This window comes from Culex pipiens, chromosome 1 (assembly GCF_016801865.2).
Source record: "Culex pipiens pallens isolate TS chromosome 1, TS_CPP_V2, whole genome shotgun sequence".
In the NCBI taxonomy this organism is placed as follows: Eukaryota; Metazoa; Arthropoda; class Insecta; order Diptera; family Culicidae; genus Culex; species Culex pipiens.
In genome coordinates, this window is record NC_068937.1 from 136,590,076 (window position 1) to 136,613,612 (window position 23,537).

Below are 23,537 nucleotides of genomic sequence, written 5' to 3' on the forward strand. Positions count from 1 at the left end.
TTAGGGTTGAAGCTAACGATATTTATTTCTTCTTTCAGCACCTCCGGGACGACGATGGCAATCCAATCTCGATGGAGCACTACACGCTGCAGCAGCGGGCCGATGGTCCGGTAATGCTGCTGCCCCGTAGCGTCGACCGCCAGCAGGAACTGGCCGGAAGTAGCAGTGGCAGCAGCAGCTCCAGCAGCAGCAGCCACCATCATCAACAACAAATGATGATGCACCACCACGGTGGCCATCATTCCCACCATCATCCACACCACCACCTGCAGCAGCACCAACAGCAGCAACAGCACGCACATCCGCACTCGAACGCCACCACGACGGGCCCGTCCGGAAGTGGTTCCGGTTCGAGCAGTGCCGGTAGTAGCAGCAACAGCACCATTCACAGCCAGCACCGTCCAAAGGAGTGAGACCGGCCACATTTGCAGCAGCAGCAGCTCTACGCGTCGTACCAGTGGCCACCGTTGTTTTACTAAAGTCGGAACGAACGCAGCGCAACGAGACGAAAACGATCGAACCTCAGGAATCAGTTGTTGTACTTGCTGCTGCTGCCGCCGCTGAAAGGACGGACCTCTCTGTAAGTACGAGCAGAAACCTCACTCTCACAGACACAGACACAAAAGCATACTTAACTGCAACCTACTAGAAGGCAGAGATTCAAACCACACACTAGAGAGAACGAGAGAGCGAATTGCGTTGCGCGCGCTTATCTGTTAACGAAGCTTTAGCTTTATTCAAGACACTTGCACACACAAAACAGTCACACGTACAGGAGAGTTGGGCTCGCCACACACAAACACACGCTCATATTGAGTGCAGGATTGCAAAGTTGGACAGTTTGCAGAAAGAGAAAAAAAAAACACATTCCCGATTTGTTCAAAATTCACTTTTTGATCAAAGTGATGCAGAGTAAAATTTGATAAATTCGTATCAAAATTATTATCTATTTTAAAATTTTAAACTAAACTGTTGAGCTGGCAGCCAAAATGAGAGGAAAGAGCCCCGCATGATTTATTGCTTGCAATATCAAAACAACAAACCAACAAAAAAAAAACTGTGAATTTGATAGACTTACTGCTAAAATTTATTGGTGTGGTTGGTGATAAAACAAAACAAAACACATATTATGACGATGGTGAAGCTGACGACGATGATAGGCATTAAAACCGGTACAATGGCAAGTGTAATCCAAGGGACAGTCCGGCCCCGGGGGACGTGTGGCCGCCCTGGTCTCGCGTCCCCCAAACATTCGGATGACGACGATGCGAGGGAGGAGAGGGCAAAGGGTACAAAACAGTACGCAAAAAAACGTGTTTGTGATGAATATTATTATTATTAACTATTATTTTATTTGTAATGAAAGCTACACACACAAAACCCATACACACACACCCAAACACACACACAACTGTACATAGTGATGATAACAACTAAAAAGCTGGGAAATTGGAGTTTTTTTTTCGCTGGCTGCGCAATCGCAGCAGCGACAGCGGCAGGCAGCACTTTGAATTAGGAAAGTGGTGATTGAATTTAAAAAAAAATAAAACAAGAAAATCAAAACAAAAAAAGATCAGCTTCTTCTTGAGTTGAGAGAAGGTGTACTAACCAAACATAGTTTTTTTCGTTTATGGAAAATGAGAGTAACTATATTAAATTAGAGAAGAAAAAACTCGTTTTTGTGCTTGGTTAAACCCCCCACACTTTTTTTCACTTAGTAGCTACTACCAGTTGCATTGTTTTTCTTTCTGGAATTTATGGAGTAAACGCAAAAAAAATCTTGTAGAATTGTAGGCATTTTGGGTGAGACAGACACGATTAAATTTATTGGTGACACTGAGAAAAACAAAAACCTTGTATGTAAAGCGAATCAAGAAAAAAGGCGCTGTACCCCGTAAGTCATTATTAAGATTGCTACTATTGTTGTGTAAATATATCTATATTATACAGAGAAATAAATTTCTGGAAATCTGAAACATTTCGGCGGTCGGACTATATTTTTGCGAGTGATATATCACATTCCGTGTTTAAAAAAAAGCGCAATAACTTTGAGCAACATTCAACAACTTTCAACTACATATTTTTATTTGTTTAACCATAATTTTAACATCAAATCTAACGCTACTCAACAACCTGTATTTGTACTTGGGTGTAATTTATTTTTGTGCGTTTCACAACTCGTGGATCTGAAAAAAAAATATTTTTCGCACTAAGTTTATGCCTAGCACAATGGTCGTATCGCTTGCGTAGAGCAGATCTTTTATACTCACCGTCGATTTTCTCTCCCTCTCTCTTTTTCTCATTCTCTATTTTCGTTGCAAATTAAATATTCTCTACATTTTTTGCAAATCGACTTAACAGCAACAAAATTTAAAAATTCGAAAAATATAAAAATGTATCATATTAAAAAAATAAAAAAAATCAACAAAAAACAAAACTTAGAACAAATAGAAAAATCAAATTTCAATATATAAAAAATATAAAATTAAAAACAAAATTAAAATAAATTATTCATATTTTTTGACATTTTGGAATTTCTGGATTTACCAATTGTCGTATCGCTTGCGTAGAGCGAATCTGGAATAACTGACTCACCGTCCTTTTTCGCTATCTCTTTCTTCCTCTCATTATGTTTTGCGTCTTAAACTAGCAATTCTATACGTTTTTGCAAATCGAATTTTCATTGAAATTAATAATAAAAAAATAATTCGGAATTCGAAATCTGGAAATCAAAAAAAAACTTACAAAAGTTAAAGAAAAAACAATAATTCTTAGACTTTCTCGAATCCCGATTGCAATTTTTTTTTAATTTAACATTTTCAGTTTTTTTTAATTTCTAAATTTAAAAATTTCTGAAATTTTTGATTTTTAAATTTCTTTTATTTTATTTTAAAATCTTTGAGTTATACAATTTTATTGCAGAATTACAAAATTTTGTTATTTTGGGATTTGAAAGTTTTGAATTTTATAAATTTATAATTTCAGTTTTTTTAAAATTAGAATTGAGTTATTTAATTTCTGATTTTTTCAATTTTTGAATTCTAAAATTTCAGATTAAAAAAAAAACAGAACTTATGAATTTTTGGCATTTGGCATCCATTTTTAAATTATGTTTAAATCCTTATTATTTTAAATTTAAGTTTAAGAATTTACGATATTTAATTTTTAATTTTTGAGTTTAGATTTTTTTCTTAGTTTTAAATTTCTGTATTTTTTATTTTTTCAATAATTTTTTTTATTTGTTTAAGAAAAATTTGGAGCATTTAAATTTTAACATTTTAGAATTCGTAATTTTTAGATCCTATAAATTTTCATTTTTTAGGGTCTATGAGTTATAAAGTTTTAAATTTTCATGTATTTTTTTAATTTTAGATTTTTAAATTACACATCAATTTTATTTTTTTTTGTATTTTCAAACTGTAACAATGTTCGGATTTTAAGATCTAAGGATTTTTAAATTTTAGAATTTTTTATTTTAAAAAGTCCAATATTTTAATAATTTTAAATTTTTTGAGTTTTAGATTTTCAAATATATATAAACCTTTTAATTTTAGATTTTTAAAACTTGAAATTTTAAAACTTAGAAAAGTTAATCAAAAAAAAAAATTCAAAACTTATTTTTTAGAGTTTATTGAAATTAAATTTTAGAAATTCAATATTTTTAAATTTCTGAATGTTTGAATTTTGTTTTCAGTGATTAAAATGGCAAGGAAGAACTTTAAAAATCTCGAATTTTAGGTAATTTCTAGTTTTCCTTTAAAATTGTAAGCTTTGTACCTACTAGAAGATCTACTTAGCTACCTTTAAAATTACAATGAAAATTCCTGTCCAACAATTTTTTAACGATCTTCCTTGTCATTTAATTATTGAAAACAAAATTCAAACAATTAAAAAAATCCAAATATTTAAATACTAAAATTGAAAATTCAAATATTTAAAAATTCAAGCAAAAGTTTAAAAAATAGTTGAAATTAGACTGTAAATTCAAAAAATTAAAAATTCAACATTAAAAAAAATATAAAAATGAAGAATTTCTAAATCCTAAATTTCAAAACTTAAAATTTAAAAACTCTATAATTCTATTGTTCTAAAATTCTAAGATCAAAAAATGTGTAAATCGAAAAATTCCAGAAATTTAAAAAAAAGGAAAAGAAGAAAATAAGCTCATAAATAAAAAACAAAATTCTAAGATGCAATTTTTTAATGAAAAACTGATGAAAATTCATAACATTGCTAGCATTATTTCAAAAGCTAACTTACATTTTCAGTGCTAGGGGTTTAATACGAAAAATAAATAAATTAACGCCATTAAGATCTACTTTACCTCAGCGCCACAAATCATTCCCTCCCTCTCCGGTTGCATCCACGATCCGGTACGCTCCCGACGGACTATTCTTGTACAACCTTCGGAACAGCAATCCATTCATGACCGTACCAGCTCTGACGTCACGCACCAGCACTCGCTGCGTCCAGCAACCGGAAGCCACTCTCCAAGCTTCTCCGTACATGAGAGCCCGTGGCAGTATGACCGTGGAACCGTTCGGACGGAAGGCAGTGACGTTCAGCAATTCTAGATGAACCAGCTTGAGTTGGGTTAGGCACGGGAGGATCGTTGGAAGTTCTTCCAGGAAGCACATGTTGGTGTGGCAGCTTCGTAAGGCCAGGGATTTGAGGTTGGGCATAACTTGCGGGATTGAGTACAGCGGGTTTGATCCGGACAGTTTGCAATCCTGCAGGGTGAGTTTGGTGAGATGTTTGAACGTCTGAGACTTGCTGGCGTTTTGGAAGTAGTCGAGCAGTGGTATTCCATGGGTTGACATGCGTAGAGTTAGTACGGTCAGCTTGGTCATGTTGAGCAGTGGCAGAAGGTCGTTCTCCTGTAGACCGTCTAGCTGGACTCCGAATTCTAGAAGGTCCGGGTAGGTCCGTGCTACCTTGGTGATTCCCTGAGTTGAGATTGCTGATCGTGACGGGTCGAAATACTTGAGCCGTGGAATGTTGTCAACCAGGTTCATGTCTTCCACGTTGTGGCAGTTGAGGGTTAGTCGTTCCAACAGCGGGAAGTCCATTCGTTTTATTCGATCTACGGAACGTTCTGGGAAGACTTGAAGCAGATTCAGCGATCGCAGTTGGTGTCTCAGTTGGTACACGAGATCCGCTTGATAGTCCAGAGTTATGTAGATCTCCAAGCTTGTCAAATTTCGGTAGCAATAGGCAGGACCAGGATAAACCCACTTGGACTCATTTTGAAAAAGCATGGCCGTTGGAGGATGCACGCGCAGCGTGGTCAGCGACCGCATCCGGCAGTGCCGAATCGGATCGATCGCATCCCGATCGACTTCGACGTTCTTTTTCCTCTCAATCAACGCTTTCACCGCTCGATTCGTGCTCTCACCTCGTCCGGCCACGTCCGGAATCGACGCCAGCAGCGAAAACTCCAGCGACAAACTCTCCAACCAGTCGCAACCCTTGAGCAGCCGGTAGTTGACCACGTCCCAATCTTCCTCGACGCACGGCGTGTCGTAGCAGATCTCCACGTGGCGAAGGTGGGTCATCGCGGTTAGCAGTCCCGGGTGGAGAGAGGAGGTCTCAAGAAGGTCATGTCGCGCGATGAATTTGATTTGGAGGCGGGAGTAGTGGCGGTTGGACTCGGCGAGTTGTTTGATGGAATCTGTTAGGAAATCAAGCGTTTTGACACGAAGTGTAAGCCACGTTCTCTGCCGGAAGCTGTTGATGTTCCAGATGAGAGAGTTCCACCGGTGGCATACGAGGGTTACTCGGAGACGATCCGGGAAAGGCAGGTAGCTGAAGATTTGCGGTAGAAGCTGGAAAATATACATAAATTTGATTGTTTGTTCAACCGTGTAGAGCCGCGAAAGTTAGCGGTTCAGTTGTCCTTGCAATTTGCACACATAACGCGCTTCTTGTGCTGAGGCTCACATGTTTTTATTTGATTTGTAGTGTTGATCAAATTTAGCGCATGGCAATTGCGCCACAATCCACGTGTACCTCTGTTTACCAACTGAAATCAGCTGCTATCGAAAGAGCACACCTGTTGCTCGAGCAATGTTACACATGTGTTTGTAGCACGCCAAATGTGACCAACACATTGAAGTTTTGCTTGATTATCGATTTTTGTCTCGCGGATTCATTCTTGTGAAATTATTAGATAACATTTGTTTGAGAATTTAATTCAGAAGGAAATCTTTATTACAACAGAATTCTTATATCAATTAACAAATTGCTAAATTCAAGATTTCACAAATCAGCTTACATCTCTTTCGGGTAAATCCTGAATCCTGGTTGTTCGATTCTGCTGACACGCCTCTCGATTTCCTGAAGAGTTCTGATGAACATTTGAACCTGATAGTTGTGCACATTTTGAGATAACTGAAACACTAGCAGATTCCAAAGACATTGCAGGGAAAATTCATAAACTTAGACTATGTTAAAGAAATAACAATTCCCTACTATAAGGTTGACATTGCACTGCTGCTTCAGTTCACTATTTTATTGTCATTAATTCAACGGCTGCGCGTTACGCACCAAGCAAAGTGAAAGTGAAATCAATTCTGTGGATTTCTTTCCATTCATAAAAACTCCAAACACTCACACACCTTCAAATCAGTCTTTTAATTTCGCAGTTTCTGCTTTTCGCTATGACACATGTTCATCGTCCGCTCCACCACGCAACCCCGCGCGGTCGCGGCTTCCGTAACACGCTGCACAGCTTCCCGCGAGGCACCGCAAGCGGACAGACTTATCCGCTTGAGCCGCGGACACTGCTCGAGCAGCTTGTTGAGGAAATCTCCGCTCGCCCAGGCACAGTTGACCAATTTTACGCGGTTCAAAAACGGTGGCCACACCGGACGCACTCCGCCGTGGGTGACCTTGTTGTACTCCAAACTCCGCAGGAACCACAAACCCTCGGCGATGGGTCCGACGATGTTGTTTTTGGCACGGCAGTCCAAGATTCGTAGCTCTTGCAGGTTGACGAAGACCGACGCAATGCTCGTCGCGAAATCTCCGCTGGTGAACACAAAGTGGCTGATGGTCAGGGAGTTCAGCCGGAGTTGGCCGCCAACCGCTCCCAGAAAGTAGTCCTCGTGGTTAACCCACCCATTTTGCACCTTCCCAACGAGCCTGAGCTTCTCCAGCTTTTCCAGCCGTGCAATATCCCGAAAGCAACCGGGTGGCAAGTATTCCATGTACAGAACCAGCTGCTTCAGCGTCGAACAATTCTCAAACAACGTCTCAATCACTTCGCTATCGATGAGAACCTGCTCCATCTGTAGCACGGTCACCCTACGTAACACCTTCAAAAACTGACACAGCTTTGCCGTGTCAGATCTCCGAAATCCAGGCAAAATCAAACTTTGAACCTGCGGCAGCCTCAACTCGAGAAAGGGCTCCACGAACCGTCCCTGGCCGTCGAACGAAACTATCGCCGCGGATTCCAGCCGCTCGGCACAGTGCGCAAACAGTCGCAGCTGGGCCGCCGTCTCGCAGTTCATCGTCAGATGGCGCAAATTTGGCAACATTTCCGGCTCCGGCGGCACGTAAAACGTGGGCGAATGAAGCGATTGAGAAATTTCGTAAAACCTCGGATGCAGCAAATCCGGATTTCGCTTTATGACCAAACTTTTAAGCGCCGGAAACCGCGGAGCTTCCTTCTCCAAATCAACCACCGCCGCCGTGGCCACCGGCCGGTTCTCTCCAATCCAGCTCATCAACCTCCCCCGAATCCCGATCGTGAACGATTCCAAACAGCCGCACTCGCTCAGCACCTCAGCAATCACAATGTTCAGCTTTTCCCGGAAGCAGTAGAAGAAAAACAGCAAATCCAACTCCCGAATGTCCCGAACCGTCTCCAGCAGCTCCGTCAGCGCTACCAGGCTTTGCTGCGTGTTGCCCTGGTAAATCAGCTTCATCCGCCGATAGGAACGTTCCGAGTGCTGCAAGATGGCCACGGCATCCGCCAGGCACTGGGACTGCCGGATTTCCAGCGTAAGTTGAGTCTGCTGGAGGAATTTGGTCGTGAAGGCTAGCCGGTGCCACTGGCGGCAAACGAGGGAAGCGGTCAGCCGCGTCCGGAAGGTCATTCCGTCGAAGATTAGCTGCTGGACCTGTGGGGCGTGGGGAAAGTTAAATAAAGTTATTACAATAAAAAATAGAGCCTTACTTCTGACGGTAAAGTTGAAAATTCCATCGCAATGAAGGCAGCTGTGTTGAGGAAAATCGGAAAATTTGAAAATCGTTGCCCGAACTAATCAAAAACAAACGAATGGACAGTTCAGTTTTGTTTAATTGTTATTATTTTCCAGAACGAAAACAGAAACAGCGAATGAACATCGAAGGCCGGTATGCATTCGCCTAAAACGGGCCAGAAAAACTAATTGGGTACTAAAGCCTAGACTAAAGCCCTATGTCAATTTTTATCTACAACGGTAAAAAACACGATCAAAAACGACCATTTCTGATCACTTTTTTTCATTTTAATGCAAAAAAATGACAAGACAACATTTTTTCGATGGATCAACTATGGTCCCCTTGGAACGAGCTGTCAAGTAGGAACAGGTAGGAACTTTTCTGTCAAGAAGGACCGCGAGGTTAATTTTTCAAAAATGATTTTAAAACCCATTTTAAACTCTTTGTGGTCGTACAAAGGGTCATTGTACTCAGAAAAATAAGCTTTATCGCTGTAAACAATAATATCAGAAATCTAAGCTTCATTTTAAGACCCAATTACGGCGCCAGCACAAAAGAACAGCTGTTCGTTACGGAACCAAAACAAAGTAACTGTGCACTGTAAAAAAAGTACAAAAACTGCAGGCATAAAATGGAAATAAAGTAATTATTGTTTTCATGTAAAACAAGCCTTACCCGACAAACTTCGTTCTGCATTTTTTTCGTTTGTTGACGTTTTTTGCGTTTTTGCTTATTCAGCCTCCTGTGATAAAAATTTGATTTTACGTAACTTTTTCCATACTATTTGCCGTACTCCGGAATCGGTTCCAGAGTGGCCAAAGTGTCAATTAGTTAGCATATAAACCTTCCTTGGGCTTATACAAAGATTTTACCGCAATGTACGTATAAAAGTTAGTATATGTTTTTGAGGTGATTTTTATCAATTTATTTGCAAAATAAACTACTGGGAGCGAGTTGTGGCGCTATAACCACGGCAAATAGTGTCCAGGGCATTCGTGGAAATACAATGTCCCATCCCAGAGGGTCCCGGAGTACCAAACCTTCTTAGCATGGTGCTCCCAACGAATACAACCAAAAATCTCGGAGCGTATGGTGGTGTGTCCCCACGCTTCTTCCTCCCCTGTCGATTCAGAATTGTGTTGTTGTTCGAACACTCTGTGCTCAAACTCAACCCAATTACGAGTCATCTCTGCGATACGGCTTTACGCAGTAGGCCTGGCCGCTTTAACGCTTGTGATGTTTCAATGCATTCTAATGCAATGGCGCACTACAAATGTTAATAAATGACAAGTAGAGTGCTAGGCGTAATCTAACCTAAGGCACTCTCCAGGATCCCTTCAAAAGATTGGCTGCGCTAGGGTCTGATTAGATTAGATAAGATTTATTTGCAAAATAAACTACTGGGATTATTAGGCACACATCGGGCCGATGACCTCGTTTAAAGTTGTACTTTTATCACATGAATCGTTTAACTTAACTACTGTGTAATTTGACTTTTACTACAGTAATTCTTATAACAAAAATTGAATTATAAAAAAAAAATTTTCACTGTGCGCAGTTTGCGCGCGTTATCAATCTCAACCACCCAAGATGGCGGCCTTTAGCATCCCCCTGGTCAAAACAGTGCCTAAAAATCCTAAAAATCCTGTTTTGGGCTTGAATTTCTCATGGCGCTATTTGAAAAGTTTGCATCGGAATGAATTCATTCCCTAGGGTGACCAACTTCAAGATCAAGAATGAACTCTCGTTTGACGTTTGCTCGCGTTGACAGCCGCAGAAGAAAAACAGAAGTGTGTTTGGCGAATGTTTTGTTCGTGGTGCGCCAAAAAAGCTTGAATTTTCGCATTTTCCAAGATTTTCCGGGGGAAACCAGTGTCCGCAAGTGAGTCCTAGTCGAGATGGCTCAAGGTTCCGGCAACGATGACCAGCGTTTCAGCGAATTCTACACCGAGGTGAGTTGGGCTTGTTTACGTGCTGGCGCCCGTGTGTTTGTTATGATTCGAAACGTTGTGTTGTTGTTTTTTCCAGGTCAAACAAATCGAAAAGCGGGATTCTGTCCTGACTTCGGCACAGCAAATCGAACGTCTTCTGCGTCCTGGGTCGTCGTATTTCAACTTGAACCCGTTTGAGGTCCTCCAGCTGGAGCCGGACACTCCGATCGAGCAGATCAAGAAAAAGTACCGCAGTTTGTCGATTCTGGTACATCCGGATAAAAACCAGGACGACAAGGACCGGGCCCAGGCGGCTTTTGAGGTTATTAATAAGGCTTACAAGACTCTTGAGAATGAGATTGGGCGCAAAAAATGTTTGGAGGTTTACGAGGAAGCGAAAGATCGCACCGACGCGATGATTGCGGAAAAGCGGAAAAAGCTACGCAAAGACGGCAAATCTGAACTCATTCCGGAGGACGATCCGGGCAAGTACAAACATGCCGTGTACGTGATGGTGATGAAGCTGTTTGCGGACATGGAGCGGCGCCGCCAGCAGCTCGACCTCCGCGACCAGGAAGAGCGCAAACGGAAGCGGGAGGCGGAAATCGAAGAGGAGGAGCAGAAAAACTACCAGAAAGAGTGGCAGAAGAACTTTGAGGAATCGCGCCAAAACAGGGTCAACAGTTGGCAAACCTTCCAGCAAGCGGCCACATCGGCGTCCTCCTCGTCCTCGTCGTCAAACTCGTTTGAATCAGCCGCCATTCCGGCGGCCAAACCGAAAAAGGCCAAGAAGACCAAGTACACGTCGTTCAACCCACCCAAGCTAAAGCCGGAAACGCGCTAAACGCACTCATTTTATAAACACACAAAAGAAGATTTTTATTTTCCAACAAAACGGCTTCATTCCGGTTCGTTTTCAACTTTCTCACAACAGGGCAACACACACTTTTTCATCAGGGACAGACAGAGAAGAAATAGATTTTCACCGACTAGTAGTTGAGAGGCCACCTGAATTGCAGTGGAAAATTTTGGACATTTTCTACAAGCGCGCACGCGACAACTCTTTCAAAACTTGAAACTGGGACATTTTGAAGAAAAAAAAAACACTCACACACTCTGAATGTTGCACAAATCAACTACAAATTACAACAGCACTTCAAACTGCTGCTGGAATCAAGGAAGCTTATATTACTAAACACTGAAAGGAAGGAGAATTACTACACAGTTGAAAGTGAAGAAGGGCTTTCTATACTAGGGTTAAGAGACTAGCCGAATCCGCTAAAAAAGGATTTCGGCAATGAATTACAACGCGTACACGATGTATCGATGAACCAGATTGTAATCAATAAATGGACTTGAAACGTATAAGTTGTTGTGTTTTATTTGGTATCCTAATCAATGTCAAACATCTCACAATCTTCTAAATTTGAACAAGAAAAAAAAATAATTATTTAAAATATGAATTTTGTAGCAGCAGCGCAAGCGAAAACAAGCTAAGGAGTGTGAAGAAAAGTCCCAAGACGTCGCTTCCTCTTTTTCGTTCTGCTGTTTGTAAACTGTTTCTTGACCCCTGAAATTCCTGCGTTACGCCGCGATGACAGTCCTTCCACAGTCTGTGTCCTTCGTTCCCAATGTGATTTTCCATTTGAAACTTTCAATGCAGAATTCCCGTGTAAATAAAAAAAAATTAGCGAAGCGATCTGCGTCCTGCGATTTTAATTCCGTGTATACGTCCGTGTATACGTCTAGCGCGAATGTTTACAGTCGTCGAAGGTGCTGATTTATTTTGTGCTTTTCGTGTGTTCCGATCAAGTTTTCTACCGTTTTTTCGCGTTGTGCGGTCCCGTCACGCTCGTCGTCAACCCGGAACGTGTTAGTGAGCCGGTTCCTGTGCCCTGGTTCCTGTTTGATACTATTACATTTTGCTCCATCGTGTGCCGCATCAAAACATCGTCGATTAGAGCATCACTACCGGCAGTGTCTAGTGGTCGCGGTTACACAAATTTTGTTGTTGATTTTTTTGCTATGGCTTCTGCCTGCGACTACTGCGCCAAGCAGGTGAAGGATGATGAGCCGTTCATCAAGTGTATGGGCTTTTGCGAAGGGGTCGTACACATGCGCTGTACCAAGACGGGCAGCCTGAAGATGAACACTTCGTTCCTGAAGATCGTCTACGAATGCACCAACCTGTTTTGGATGTGCGACGAGTGTTCGAAACTGATGAAGATCACTCGCTTCCGCACCGTAATGGAGTCGGTCGGCGATACGGTCAACAACATGCAGGAGGGTCAAGACCTCAAAAACGCCGAGCTGCGGGACCTGATCACCGAAAATGGGAAGCAACTGCTGCTGCTATCCAAGCGCGTCACCAGCTTATCAACAGCTAATCAGTCAGGTACGCCAAAACCTAAGCCAACACCGAAACGTACCCGTGGCTCCGATCCTGTTCCATCAAAGCCTCTGGTGTTTGGGACGAATGCGCTTGCCAACGCAAGCATCACTTGCGTCCCCCCAGAAGAAAAACTGTTCCGGCTGTACGTGACGCGCTTCGCTAACCACACAATGGCCTTGCAAGTGGAGGAACTAGTGAAGAATGCTATCGGTCAGAACGAACTGGTTCAAGTGACTGCGTTGGTTAAAAAAGGCGTTGATCCGCTCAGTTTGCCGTTCATCTCGTTCAAAGTCGGGGTGAATATCGCACACAAGGAGGCCATCTCAAATCCAGCCATCTGGCCAGGGAACTGCGGCTTCAGGGAGTTCGAGGACCTGCAACGCAAGACTTCCTCGCCGCAGAGCAGTGGAGATGGACAACGGGCAAAAAAGCCAATGCTTTCTTTCGCAGTTCTACCGGCCATTGTTACACCGTCGGGTTCAACCCTGGGCAGCCCAAATCCCATCGGCCGCGACAACGAACCGTTCCTGACCCCGCGCTCGGGGAACTCGGAAAGCGATTTGGCAGCAATGGAACACTAGTAACGATCGCCAGCTGCTGTAGGACATCGGGATGCGCGACCCAAAGTACCGAGGAAGCCCCGACTCTCTCCGGCACAGTCGCGCAGTCCGCAGCCAGCGCTCATCTTAGCCATCCCGATCCTGCTGTCGGAAGTAGAGTCGGGGTCTTCCGGTCGTCACCGTCAGGCAAGTACGCACACCGTTTGAACCGCTCTCTCCCTGATGCCTTTTCGGCTTTCAGCGTCACTCCTTCAAGCTGCTTGAGCAGTCCCCATCCCGTCGGCGACTCACGATCTGCTGCATCACTGCTGCCATCGGCCTGCTGGACATCGGGATGCACGACCCAAAGTACTGAGGAAGCCCCGATTCTCTCCGACGCAGTCGCGCAGTTCGCAGCCAGCGCTCATCTTAGCCATCCCGATCCTGCTGTCGGAAGTAGAGTCGGGGTCTTCCGGTCGTCACCGTCAGGCAAGTACGCACACCGTTTGAACCGCTCTCTCCCTGATGCCTTTTCGGCTTTCAGCGTCACTCCTTCAAGCTGCTTGAGCAGTCCCCATCCCGTCGGCGACTCACGATCTGCTGCATCACTGCTGCCATCGGCCTGCTGGACATCGGGATGCACGACCCAAAGTACTGAGGAAGCCCCGATTCTCTCCGACGCAGTCGCGCAGTCCGCAGCCAGCGCTCATCTTAGCCATCCCGATCCTGCTGTCGGAAGTAGAGTCGGGGTCTTCCGGTCGTCACCGTCAGGCAAGTACGCACACCGTTTGAACCGCTCTCTCCCTGATGCCTTTTCGGCTTTCAGCGTCACTCCTTCAAGCTGCTTGAGCAGTCCCCATCCCGTCGGCGACTCACGATCTGCTGCATCACTGCTGCCATCGGCCTGCTGGACATCGGGATGCACGACCCAAAGTACTGAGGAAGCCCCGATTCTCTCCGACGCAGTCGCGCAGTTCGCAGCCAGCGCTCATCTTAGCCATCCCGATCCTGCTGTCGGAAGTAGAGTCGGGGTCTTCCGGTCGTCACCGTCAGGCAAGTACGCACACCGTTTGAACCGCTCTCTCCCTGATGCCTTTTCGGCTTTCAGCGTCACTCCTTCAAGCTGCTTGAGCAGTCCCCATCCCGTCGGCGACTCACGATCTGCTGCATCACTGCTGCCATCGGCCTGCTGGACATCGGGATGCACGACCCAAAGTACTGAGGAAGCCCCGATTCTCTCCGACGCAGTCGCGCAGTCCGCAGCCAGCGCTCATCTTAGCCATCCCGATCCTGCTGTCGGAAGTAGAGTCGGGGTCTTCCGGTCGTCACCGTTAGGCAAGTACTCGCACCATTCGAGCTCTGCCTTCCCTGATGACTGTTCCGTTTCCAGAACTATTCCGGAAAGCTGTTCAATCCTTCACTCGAACGTCTCAGTCCCACCTGCACCTGCCCGTCAAGTTCCCGGTATCGCCGCTAGACGCCAATCGCCGCGACTGCCGTGTAACGATTTACTCAACATATACTACCAGAACGTCGGAGGCATGAACACACGGGCTCTCGAGTACCGTCTCGCGTGCTCCGCTATCTCTTACGACGTAATCGCGGTGACGGAAACCTGGTTAAAGAACAACACGCTATCGAGTCAAGTCTTCGGCAACGGGTACGAGGTCTTCAGATGTGATCGCGAGCAGTCTATCAACAGCCAGAAGAAAGACGGTGGGGGAGTAGCTATCGCAGTCCGGCAGGGACTCAACGCGCGAATCGTTTCATCGGACGAGTGGAAGTGCGTTGAGCAAGTTTGGGTCGCCATCGATCTTGCTGACCATACCGTCTACATCTGCGTTGTGTACATCCCTCCCGACCAAACCAACAACGCAAGCGTATTTGAAATCAACTCGTCTTCGGTTTCAACAGTCTCTTCAATGGCACGTCCCTACGATGAGCTAGTAATTCTCGGCGACTTCAACTTGCCCAGACTGATATGGCGGCCAAGCCGGGATGGTTTCCTGTATGCTGATCCCGAACTCTCAACCCAGACCTTGCACGTAACAGAGTTCCTAGACAACTATAGCAGCGCACTTCTGCAGCAGATCAACCAGTTCCCGAACGAAAACAATGTGCTGTTAGACCTTTGTTTCGTCAGCTGCCCAGATATTGCACCCCCGATAGCCATCGCCCCGGCACCGCTAGTCAAGGATGTCCGGCACCATCCACCGCTGCACCTATCTTTGCCTGTCCATTTAGCCAGCGAATTTACGCCCATTGTTTGTGCAGTCCGCTATGACTATCGCAAATCCGACGTTCCCAGCATGCTAGAACTACTTCGGAGCATTGACTGGGAGAACACACTTGACAAGGACAATCTTGACGATGCTGTGCAGACCTTCACCAATATTATCGGCTATGTCATCGACAGACACGTCCCGAAGAAACCAGTTACGAACGCCCGTGTTGCATGGCAAACCAGCGAACTTAGGAGAGTCAAGGCTGCTAAGAGGTCGGCACTGAAAAAGTACTCAAAACATCGAACGTTACCATTGCACAACTACTACGTGCGACTCAACAGCTGCTACAAAAGGATGAGCAAACAGTGTCATGCCGATCACGAAGTACGTACCCAGAAGAAGCTTAAGTCCAATCCGAAAGGATTCTGGAAGTACATCAATGAGCAGCGGAAGGAAATCGGGTTGCCGTCGTCGATGTTCCTTGGCGACAAGACAGCTTCGAATACGGAGGACATCTGCCAGCTGTTTGCCGCAAAATTTTCGAGCATGTTCACACAAGAAGATCTGTCACAACAACAAATCACCGCTGCTGCCAACAATGTCCTTCCAAACGGGCTGGCCCTGAACCGCATCACAATCGATCGCTCGCAGATTCTGGAAGCCGCAACCAAACTGAAGTCATCCAACACTGCAGGTCCGGACGGAGTTCCATCGATCGTCCTGAAAAAATGTATCGACGGGCTTCTAGATCCTCTCGCACATCTCTTCAGTCTGTCCCTCTCCACCGGCTCCTTCCCAAAACTCTGGAAGCACGCATATATGTTTCCGGTGCACAAGAAAGGGGACAAACGGAACGCAGACAACTATCGCGGGATTTCAGCACTGTGCGCCACTTCGAAACTCTTCGAGCTGGCGGTCATGGATCCGGTGTTTTTCTTCTGCAAGAACCTTATCAGCGACGACCAGCACGGTTTTATGCCTTCGCGGTCAACCACGACGAATCTGCTCACTTTTACGACATTCGTGACCGATAGTTTCACCGCCAAATCGCAGACCGACGCGGTGTATACCGACCTGTCGGCCGCATTTGACAAGCTGAACCATTCTATTGCAATCGCAAAGCTGGAAAGAATGGGAATCGGTGGGGTTCTCCTGCGTTGGTTTCAATCCTATCTAACCGGCCGGAAAATTAGCGTCAAGATCGGTGATTGGCTGTCCGCTGTCTTCGAAGCCTTTTCGGGAATTGCACAAGGCAGTCACTTGGGACCACTTGTATTCCTGCTGTACTACAACGACTGTAACCATTCTATCTCGGTTCCACGCCTGTCGTACGCGGACGACATGAAAATCTACTGCCGGATTGACAATGCATCTGATGCTCAAGTTCTCCAACAACAGCTGATCAACTTCGCGGAATGGTGCAAAATTAACCGAATGGTCGTTAATCCAACCAAATGCTCCGTTATCTCTTTTTCCAGAAAACGTAACCCGATTAAGTTCGAGTACCAGATTTGCGGCACTTCAATTCCTCGTGAGAACTGCGTTAAGGACCTGGGTGTGCTCCTCGACACGGAGCTGACATACAAGCAGCACATCTCCTACATCGTCTCCAAAGCATCGCGGCAACTTGGTTTTGTCTTCCGTACAGCCAAAAACTTTACTGACATCTACTGTTTGAAGGCACTTTATTGTGCGTTGGTCCGTTCCACACTAGAATACTGCTGTTCTGTGTGGAGTCCGTACTACGAGAACAGCGTAGCGCGAATCGAGAGTGTGCAGCGAAGGTTCATCCGATATGCCCTTCGATCTCTACCCTGGCGGGATCCCTTCCGACTGCCCAGCTACGAAAGTCGCTGTGAGCTGATCAACCTGGACACGCTAGCAGTACGACGAAATGTGTGCCGATCACTCCTAGTTGCCGACGTTTTGACCTCGAGAGTGCAGTGTCCGGCCATTCTCCGTGGATTGAACATTTTCGCCCCCATTCGGACTTTTCGGAACTCCCCATTCCTACGTGTCCCTATCCGTCAAACAAATTATGCAATGTACAGTGCACTGACAGGGCTACACCGGGCGTTTAATTTTGTCGCTTCTTTGTTCGATTTTAACTTGTCTCGTGATGTTATCAAAAGGAAATTCTTGTTGTTCTTTAGACGTTAATTTATGTATTAGTTTGTAAGGTAAAACACCATTGGGGCCCGAGCCTGTTGGTGTCCAAATAAATAAATCGCAACATTGTTCAACGTTGCGTCTGCGATCCTGCAAGTTTCCCGTTGTAGATCAGACTTAAGTTTAGGGGATGCATTCATTTCCGTTACTTCCGGAACTTCTCGCTCCCAACCGTTCGCTGCTCGCTCGTACACATTCTGCGCGCAACTTAGTCAAATTATTTTTTCATTTTATTTATTTAGTATTATTTAATTATTCTTCATTGTTCACGTTATCCAGCTGTTTGCAAAACTGAAAAAGTGCGATTTCTTATGGAATACATCAGACATGGTAGCACAACTTTTCTGTCGAACCGATTTTGTCTTTAAAATAATATGTATTTTTGTATCTCTTCGCAAATTACACAGTTCAACAAAAAATCAAATGTTTCTTGTCTCTGAGACGAGAATATGTGTTCCTAGTAGATTTTTGCCTGCTGAATCCGAATCCGAGTCCAGAATTGCTCCAAATGGTCCCAATTTTGAGATACACCCGTTTGAAATGTTAGTTTAGGCCATAATTAGCTACTTTGTTGACTATTTTACAAAAGAACTATTGAATAAACAACTAAACCAATACATGCATCTTAAAGTTCACGTTTTCCCCTTTCTGAAACACCCCTGGTTTTTAAAATTTGATTGTTTCTACGCATATTTATAGCCATTTTAAAATTAGAATTTGACTTGCATGCAAGTTGGAAAAACTTCAATGAGAACCAACTGAAAATATAATTTTAAAATGGCTATAAATATGCGTAGAAATAATCAAATTTTAAAAACCAGGGGTGTTTCAGAAAGAGAAAAACGTGAACTTTAAGATACATGTATTGGTTTAATTGTTTATTCAATAGTTCTTTTGTAAAATAGTCAACAAAGTAGCTTATTTTGGCCTAAACTAACATTTCAAACGGGTGTATCTCAAAATTGGGACCATTTGGAGCAATTCTGGACCCGGATTCGGATTCAGCAGGCAAAATTCTACTAGGAACACATATACTCGTCTTAGAGACAAAATCTTGTTGGACTGTGTTATTCTTAAATTCTTCAAAAATCTTATTTTTCAAGTAAATCGTTCATATTTTTCAAGTAAATCGTTCATATTTTCCCAAGTATCTTCATTATTGGTCCACCTACCCTACCCATCAACCTTCTCCAACTGTCACTCTGGCACCAGAAAAACAAAAACAAAGGAGTGAAAAAGCGTCAACAACGTAGTCGCAGAAGAAAAGTGCTGCTGGCTGGCGAAAAATCGCAGCAAAAAGAGAAAATCCGGTCCTTCCACCAACGATGGAAAACGATGAACCTGCCGCCGATGATCCGGTCGAGGCGGCACCATCCGCGGTACCCGCCGCTGCTCCCGAACGGGACGCTGGCCACGTCGAACGCCTCGGAAGGCTAGGCCAGGTTCAAGCCTCGATTGAGCAAGACGCAGAGGAGGAAGAGGACCAGGATTCGCCAGCTTCCCCGGACGCGGCCGTTCAGGATGACGCTGGTGGGATGGAGGAGGACGGTGATGACGACAACGACGACGATACGGATACGCGGTCGACCAACTCGTCCGAGAATGGGCTGGATGATTCCGACGCGGATCGACTATTTGACGATTATATTACGGCCAGGGAGCAGCAGCAGGCCGCGGCGGAGATTTACAACACGGAACTGCCGACGGAACATGCCGTGAGTTGGGAAGGTTATTGAGGGGGAGGTTGATTTCAATGTGGTTTTATTCTTCTCTTTTCAGTATCTTGGCAAGCTGGAACGGGTTGAGGGCGTGGATTACATGGAACCGGGCAAAATCTATCGACTTCCGGTGTGCAGCCACAACTCGATTGTGTTCCCGGGTGAGGTCGTTCCAATGATCATAAACGCGGCGACGCTCAATTGTACCGATCCGTCGGACGGCGTCAAGTTTGGGCTGGTCTTTCGGAACGTAATCTCGGACAAGTACGTCTACGGTGTGACCTGCCAAGTTTTTGAGCGCGGTGAGTTGAACGCCTCCAGCGGGTCGATCGTGCTGAAGACCATAGCCCAGCAAAGGTTCCGCACGGTGCGACATCTCGCCGGCAGACGGGCCGATGTGCTGATCCTGCCGGAAATTATTCTTCCCGATCCGTTGATTAGCAGCTGTTCGAATCTGATGATGCGCCACGCGGTCAGCAACAGCGCAGAGTCCGCGCAACGGTTCAAGTCCTTCCTCTCGCGAACGGTTCCGTGGCCAAAGTTCGTCTACGATCTGTACGGAACGGACGAGGTGCTTACGAAGGTAGATCGATACCTGGCTTTGCTCAAAATCGAGAACGTGCCGAGCGATCCGGTGAAGCTGTCCTTCTGGCTGGCCCGGAACATCCCCATCGACGAGAACGACCGGAAGAAGATCTACGAAGCGGACGCCGTCATCAGCCGGATGATGATCATCAACAAATCGCTCGATCAAATGTGCTACTTTATGTGCAAGCGCTGCTCGAACGAAATCGGAAGCTACAATGACCTCTTCGCCATGTCGAAGCAGGGCGTCCAGACGAGCTACTGCAACCCGTCCGGATTCGTGCACGAAACGCTTACGATTTACAAAACGCGCGAGAATTCGACCTTCACGACGGAGCGGCCGTCGACGGAGTTTAGCTGGTTCCCGGGCTACTCGTGGCAGATTACGGTAAGTGGTTAAACCAGGGTGGCCACTCAAGTTGGTAAAATGTAAGGAATTTGCAATTTTCTTCAAAAAGCACAAAACATTTAAAAACATCTACAAACCTTCGAAGCTTTTTGAAAAATGAAGAAAAGAACATTTCTGGAGTTTTTTTTATAAAAAAGGTCCAATAAACCAAATTTCCAGTTTTTGCTTTTTGGGTGTTTTTGAAACCGCCTTGAGTCAAGGGTATTAAAAAACACCCAAAAAGTAAAAAATGAAAATTTGGTTTATTGGACCTTTTCAAAAAAAACTCCAGATTTTCTCAAAACAATTTTCTTCAACAACAAAAAAAAACAAAACTTAAAAATAATATCATCGCTAAAATTATTGAGCTCTGCAGAATTTGAAAAATCAATTTAAAAATTAATTTGAGTATTCAAAGTAAATTCAAATTCAAAATAAAAAAAAATAAGGCAAACACTAAAACTCGAATTTAAAAATAGTAAAATTTACAAATTCCGAGATACTAAATTCTTTTCAGAATCAAAAATATTTATGTAAAAGGATTTTTTTAGTGTTAAATTTTTAAATTGTGTAACTCTAATAAATCTGGAATTTTAAAATTTTACAACTGTACAATTCTAAAATTGTAAATATTGAAATTATGAAATTCATATTTTTTATGTACAAATCAAATTCCGAAATTTTAAAATCTGAAATCTGGGAGATTCTAAAATTCTTTTGAAACCATACAAATTTGCTCAATTTTAAGCTTCTGAAATTCCAAATTTTTTTTATTTTAAATTTAAGATTTTTAATATTCTTAAGTAAAAATATGTTAGGATTTTAAACCTTAAAAATTTCTTTATTTTTTTAATTTACTTAATCTAAAAATTCTTAAATTCTGCAATTTTGATGATTTTAGATTTTTTTTTTTGAATCTCTAAACTAACAAATTTAAAAATAAAAAAACACTAATTACTGTTTTTTTAAGATTTTTTTTTATTTTCTTCGATTTTTTAAATTTGAGAAAAATGTAGAATTTTGAAATGATGTTTTAAAATTACAAAATCAATTTTTATGTTCATGTTCCGAATTTCAAACATTATATTTTTTTCATATAAAAAAAATCTTAAATTTCTAAATCATTATTTTAAATTTATTATGTTTGGATTTTGAAATTCAAAAAATCCAAAAATCTAAATTTTTGAACATTTATTTCAATTTTTTAAACTGAAGAAAAATAAAACTTTAGATGTGGAGTCTCTCAAAAATCTATCAGAATTATATGTTTTTAAATTCTTAAATTTAATATCGAATCTTTTTTTTTCCATTTAAATCATGTTCGAAGCAAAAAATTAAGAATGCTAATTGAAAAAAAAGTATTCTGAAATTCTAAAATTCTAACATTTATTAAGCTGATAATTAAAAAAAAATGTATTCTTGAATACTATTATTTTAAACTTCAAACCTAGAGTTTTTTTAGAGCTCCTATAAACTATTGTTTTTCAAATTGTTATAGGACCTATTAAAAAACTCTTGAAATGTTCTTAAATCTTGATGTTAAATACAAAAATTATAATTTTTTTTTTAAATTATAGCTACATATTACGTTAAATAAAATCTGATGTTTTAAACCTAAAATACTGAAGTTAAGTAGAAAATTTTAGATTCTTAAATTCTATTTTTCTCTTAAGTTTTGTTAAGCTGTAATTTGTTTTAATTCCAGAATTGAAGTCCTTTACAAGCTATAAAGCAATTCCCCTCTGTTTGGACCTTGGACTGGGCCGACGGAACGCGCGAGATCCCGGAGGAAAAGAAAAGACCGCGTTTACAAACTAAACTAAACTATTTGTTTATTTGCGTCCGTTTCGTTTGAGTGATGAATGAGAATGAGCCTCTTGCGCGCGAACTGTCAAATGCGCAGGGTTGCCAAATCGCCAGATGGGAGAGTTGCTCTAAAGCACCCGAACACCCACGAAAACAGCATGATTGGAAAAAAATTTCTGGGGGATCCTTGGCCGAAATAATTAGACCCGTGTTTTTTTGTTTGGCCATTAGGGTGACCTACGCCGTGTTAGGGTGGTTCGAAAAATGGCAATTTTCGTCGATTTTCGCAAAAAACACTTTTTTCAAAAAGTCATATCTCCTTGCCATTTTATCCGATTTTAGGCTTAGACGCAAAAGAAAGGTGATTAGTTTGGCTATTTGGGAAAAATAGTAAGAAGTTTCAAAAATCCAGCTTAACATTTGAAAAAGGTCGTATGAAAACTTAAAATGCTGTTTTGAAGGTCTCGGGACCAAAGAGCCTATGTCTGAAAATATTTTTATCGGATTCCTCGGAAAATTTCACATAACATATCAAAAAATGGTGAAGTTATGTTTTCAATACTCTGAGATACGATTTTTTGAAAATAAAAACTGGATTTTTCGACGAGCCACGCGCAAAAATGGGAAAATGACGAAAATGGGAAAAAATCGACTTTTTTCACTAAAACTGCGATAACTTTAAAATTTCAGCGATGACCTATAGATGTTATGGTACCAAAAATTGCGTCTTTTAATTACGAAAATTTTGGTAAAAAAACAAAAAAAAAAAACAAAACAAAATGTAAGATTTGACGAAAACTACAATTTTGGCAAAGATAGAAATCGAAATTTTTAAAAGTTCAATGATTTGAAGAATTTCATGCAAAATAATAAGAAAAGGTCGAAAATCTAAAAATAGCTTTTAAGTAGCCACCCTAATTGAAAATATATCCAATTCCCCTACAACTCTAATCCGCTCTGTCCACTTCCAGCTGTGCTCCAACTGCCGCAACCACCTGGGCTGGAAGTTTGTGGCCACGAAAAAGAACTACCTTCCCAAGAGCTTCTACGGCCTCTCCGGCAACAGCATCCAGGTCAAGTCGGTCAACCGAGTTGGCGAGGAGGAGGACGCGACAGACGATGCAGAGGAGGACGGACAACAACAGCCACGACACCACGCCGGCGATTCGGACGATCCGGAACAGCAGCGGCAGCGACTTCCGCTGGAGCTGTTCCGGCCGTGGTACAATGACGTCATGGACGACGACGACGACACGGAGTCGGACGACGGCGGCAATGAGATGGTGGTCGTGCAGGAGGAGGAGGAGGAACAGGGTGGGGGTGGTGATGATGAGGAGGAGGAGGAAATCTTCCAAGATGCTCGCGAATAGTTTATATTTGTCTTAGTTGAGTTTTGTTTGAGACGTGTTTTTTTTTTCTTCGGTGAGATTCAAGTTGCAATCCCGCGCGCTTTATACATAATATTATATTCGTACTCGGTTTGGCTTTGTCCTGCAAAGATTGGTTCAATAAACCTGTACGCATCAAGTTCTGGAAGTGTTTTGGCAATGAGAGTTGTGAACGATTCCGCCGGGGC

At 43.2% G+C, this 23,537-nt stretch overlaps 5 protein-coding genes across 7 annotated transcripts in view; 3 read left to right on the plus strand and 2 right to left on the minus strand.

Annotated features, from left to right (window-relative positions):
- Positions 1-1,834, plus strand: part of LOC120420749 (segmentation protein cap'n'collar) — a 102,546-nt gene extending 100,712 nt beyond the window's left edge. For all 3 annotated transcript variants that reach the window (XM_039583846.2, XM_039583845.2, XM_039583847.2), the window contains one exon: positions 39-1,834. In XM_039583846.2, the coding sequence (XP_039439780.1) occupies positions 39-413 (375 nt within the window). In that variant the 3' untranslated portion in view covers positions 414-1,834. The remainder of the gene's footprint in view (positions 1-38) is intronic.
- Positions 1,835-4,196: 2,362 nt separating this feature from the next.
- Positions 4,197-6,479, minus strand: LOC120420788 (uncharacterized). The gene is made up of 2 exons (XM_039583901.2): positions 6,275-6,479; positions 4,197-5,825 (listed from the first exon to the last, which is right to left on the minus strand). The coding sequence occupies exons 1-2, from the start codon at positions 6,416-6,418 to the stop codon at positions 4,326-4,328; spliced, it is 1,644 nt and encodes a 547-aa protein (XP_039439835.1). The 5' UTR covers positions 6,419-6,479; the 3' UTR covers positions 4,197-4,325.
- Positions 6,480-6,614: 135 nt separating this feature from the next.
- Positions 6,615-8,303, minus strand: LOC120420779 (uncharacterized). Its single transcript, XM_039583891.2, has 2 exons — positions 8,183-8,303; positions 6,615-8,126 (listed from the first exon to the last, which is right to left on the minus strand). The coding sequence occupies exons 1-2, from the start codon at positions 8,207-8,209 to the stop codon at positions 6,633-6,635; spliced, it is 1,521 nt and encodes a 506-aa protein (XP_039439825.1). The 5' UTR covers positions 8,210-8,303; the 3' UTR covers positions 6,615-6,632.
- Positions 8,304-9,959: 1,656 nt separating this feature from the next.
- On the plus strand, positions 9,960-11,507 carry LOC120420787 (dnaJ homolog subfamily C member 8). Its single transcript, XM_039583899.2, has 2 exons — positions 9,960-10,160; positions 10,237-11,507. The coding sequence occupies exons 1-2, from the start codon at positions 10,107-10,109 to the stop codon at positions 10,981-10,983; spliced, it is 801 nt and encodes a 266-aa protein (XP_039439833.1). The 5' UTR covers positions 9,960-10,106; the 3' UTR covers positions 10,984-11,507.
- Positions 11,508-18,676: 7,169 nt separating this feature from the next.
- LOC120420773 (protein cereblon-like) lies at positions 18,677-23,491 on the plus strand. Its single transcript, XM_039583882.2, has 3 exons — positions 18,677-19,179; positions 19,244-20,155; positions 22,933-23,491. The coding sequence occupies exons 1-3, from the start codon at positions 18,790-18,792 to the stop codon at positions 23,329-23,331; spliced, it is 1,701 nt and encodes a 566-aa protein (XP_039439816.1). The 5' UTR covers positions 18,677-18,789; the 3' UTR covers positions 23,332-23,491.
- The last annotated feature ends 46 nt before the right edge of the window (positions 23,492-23,537 follow it).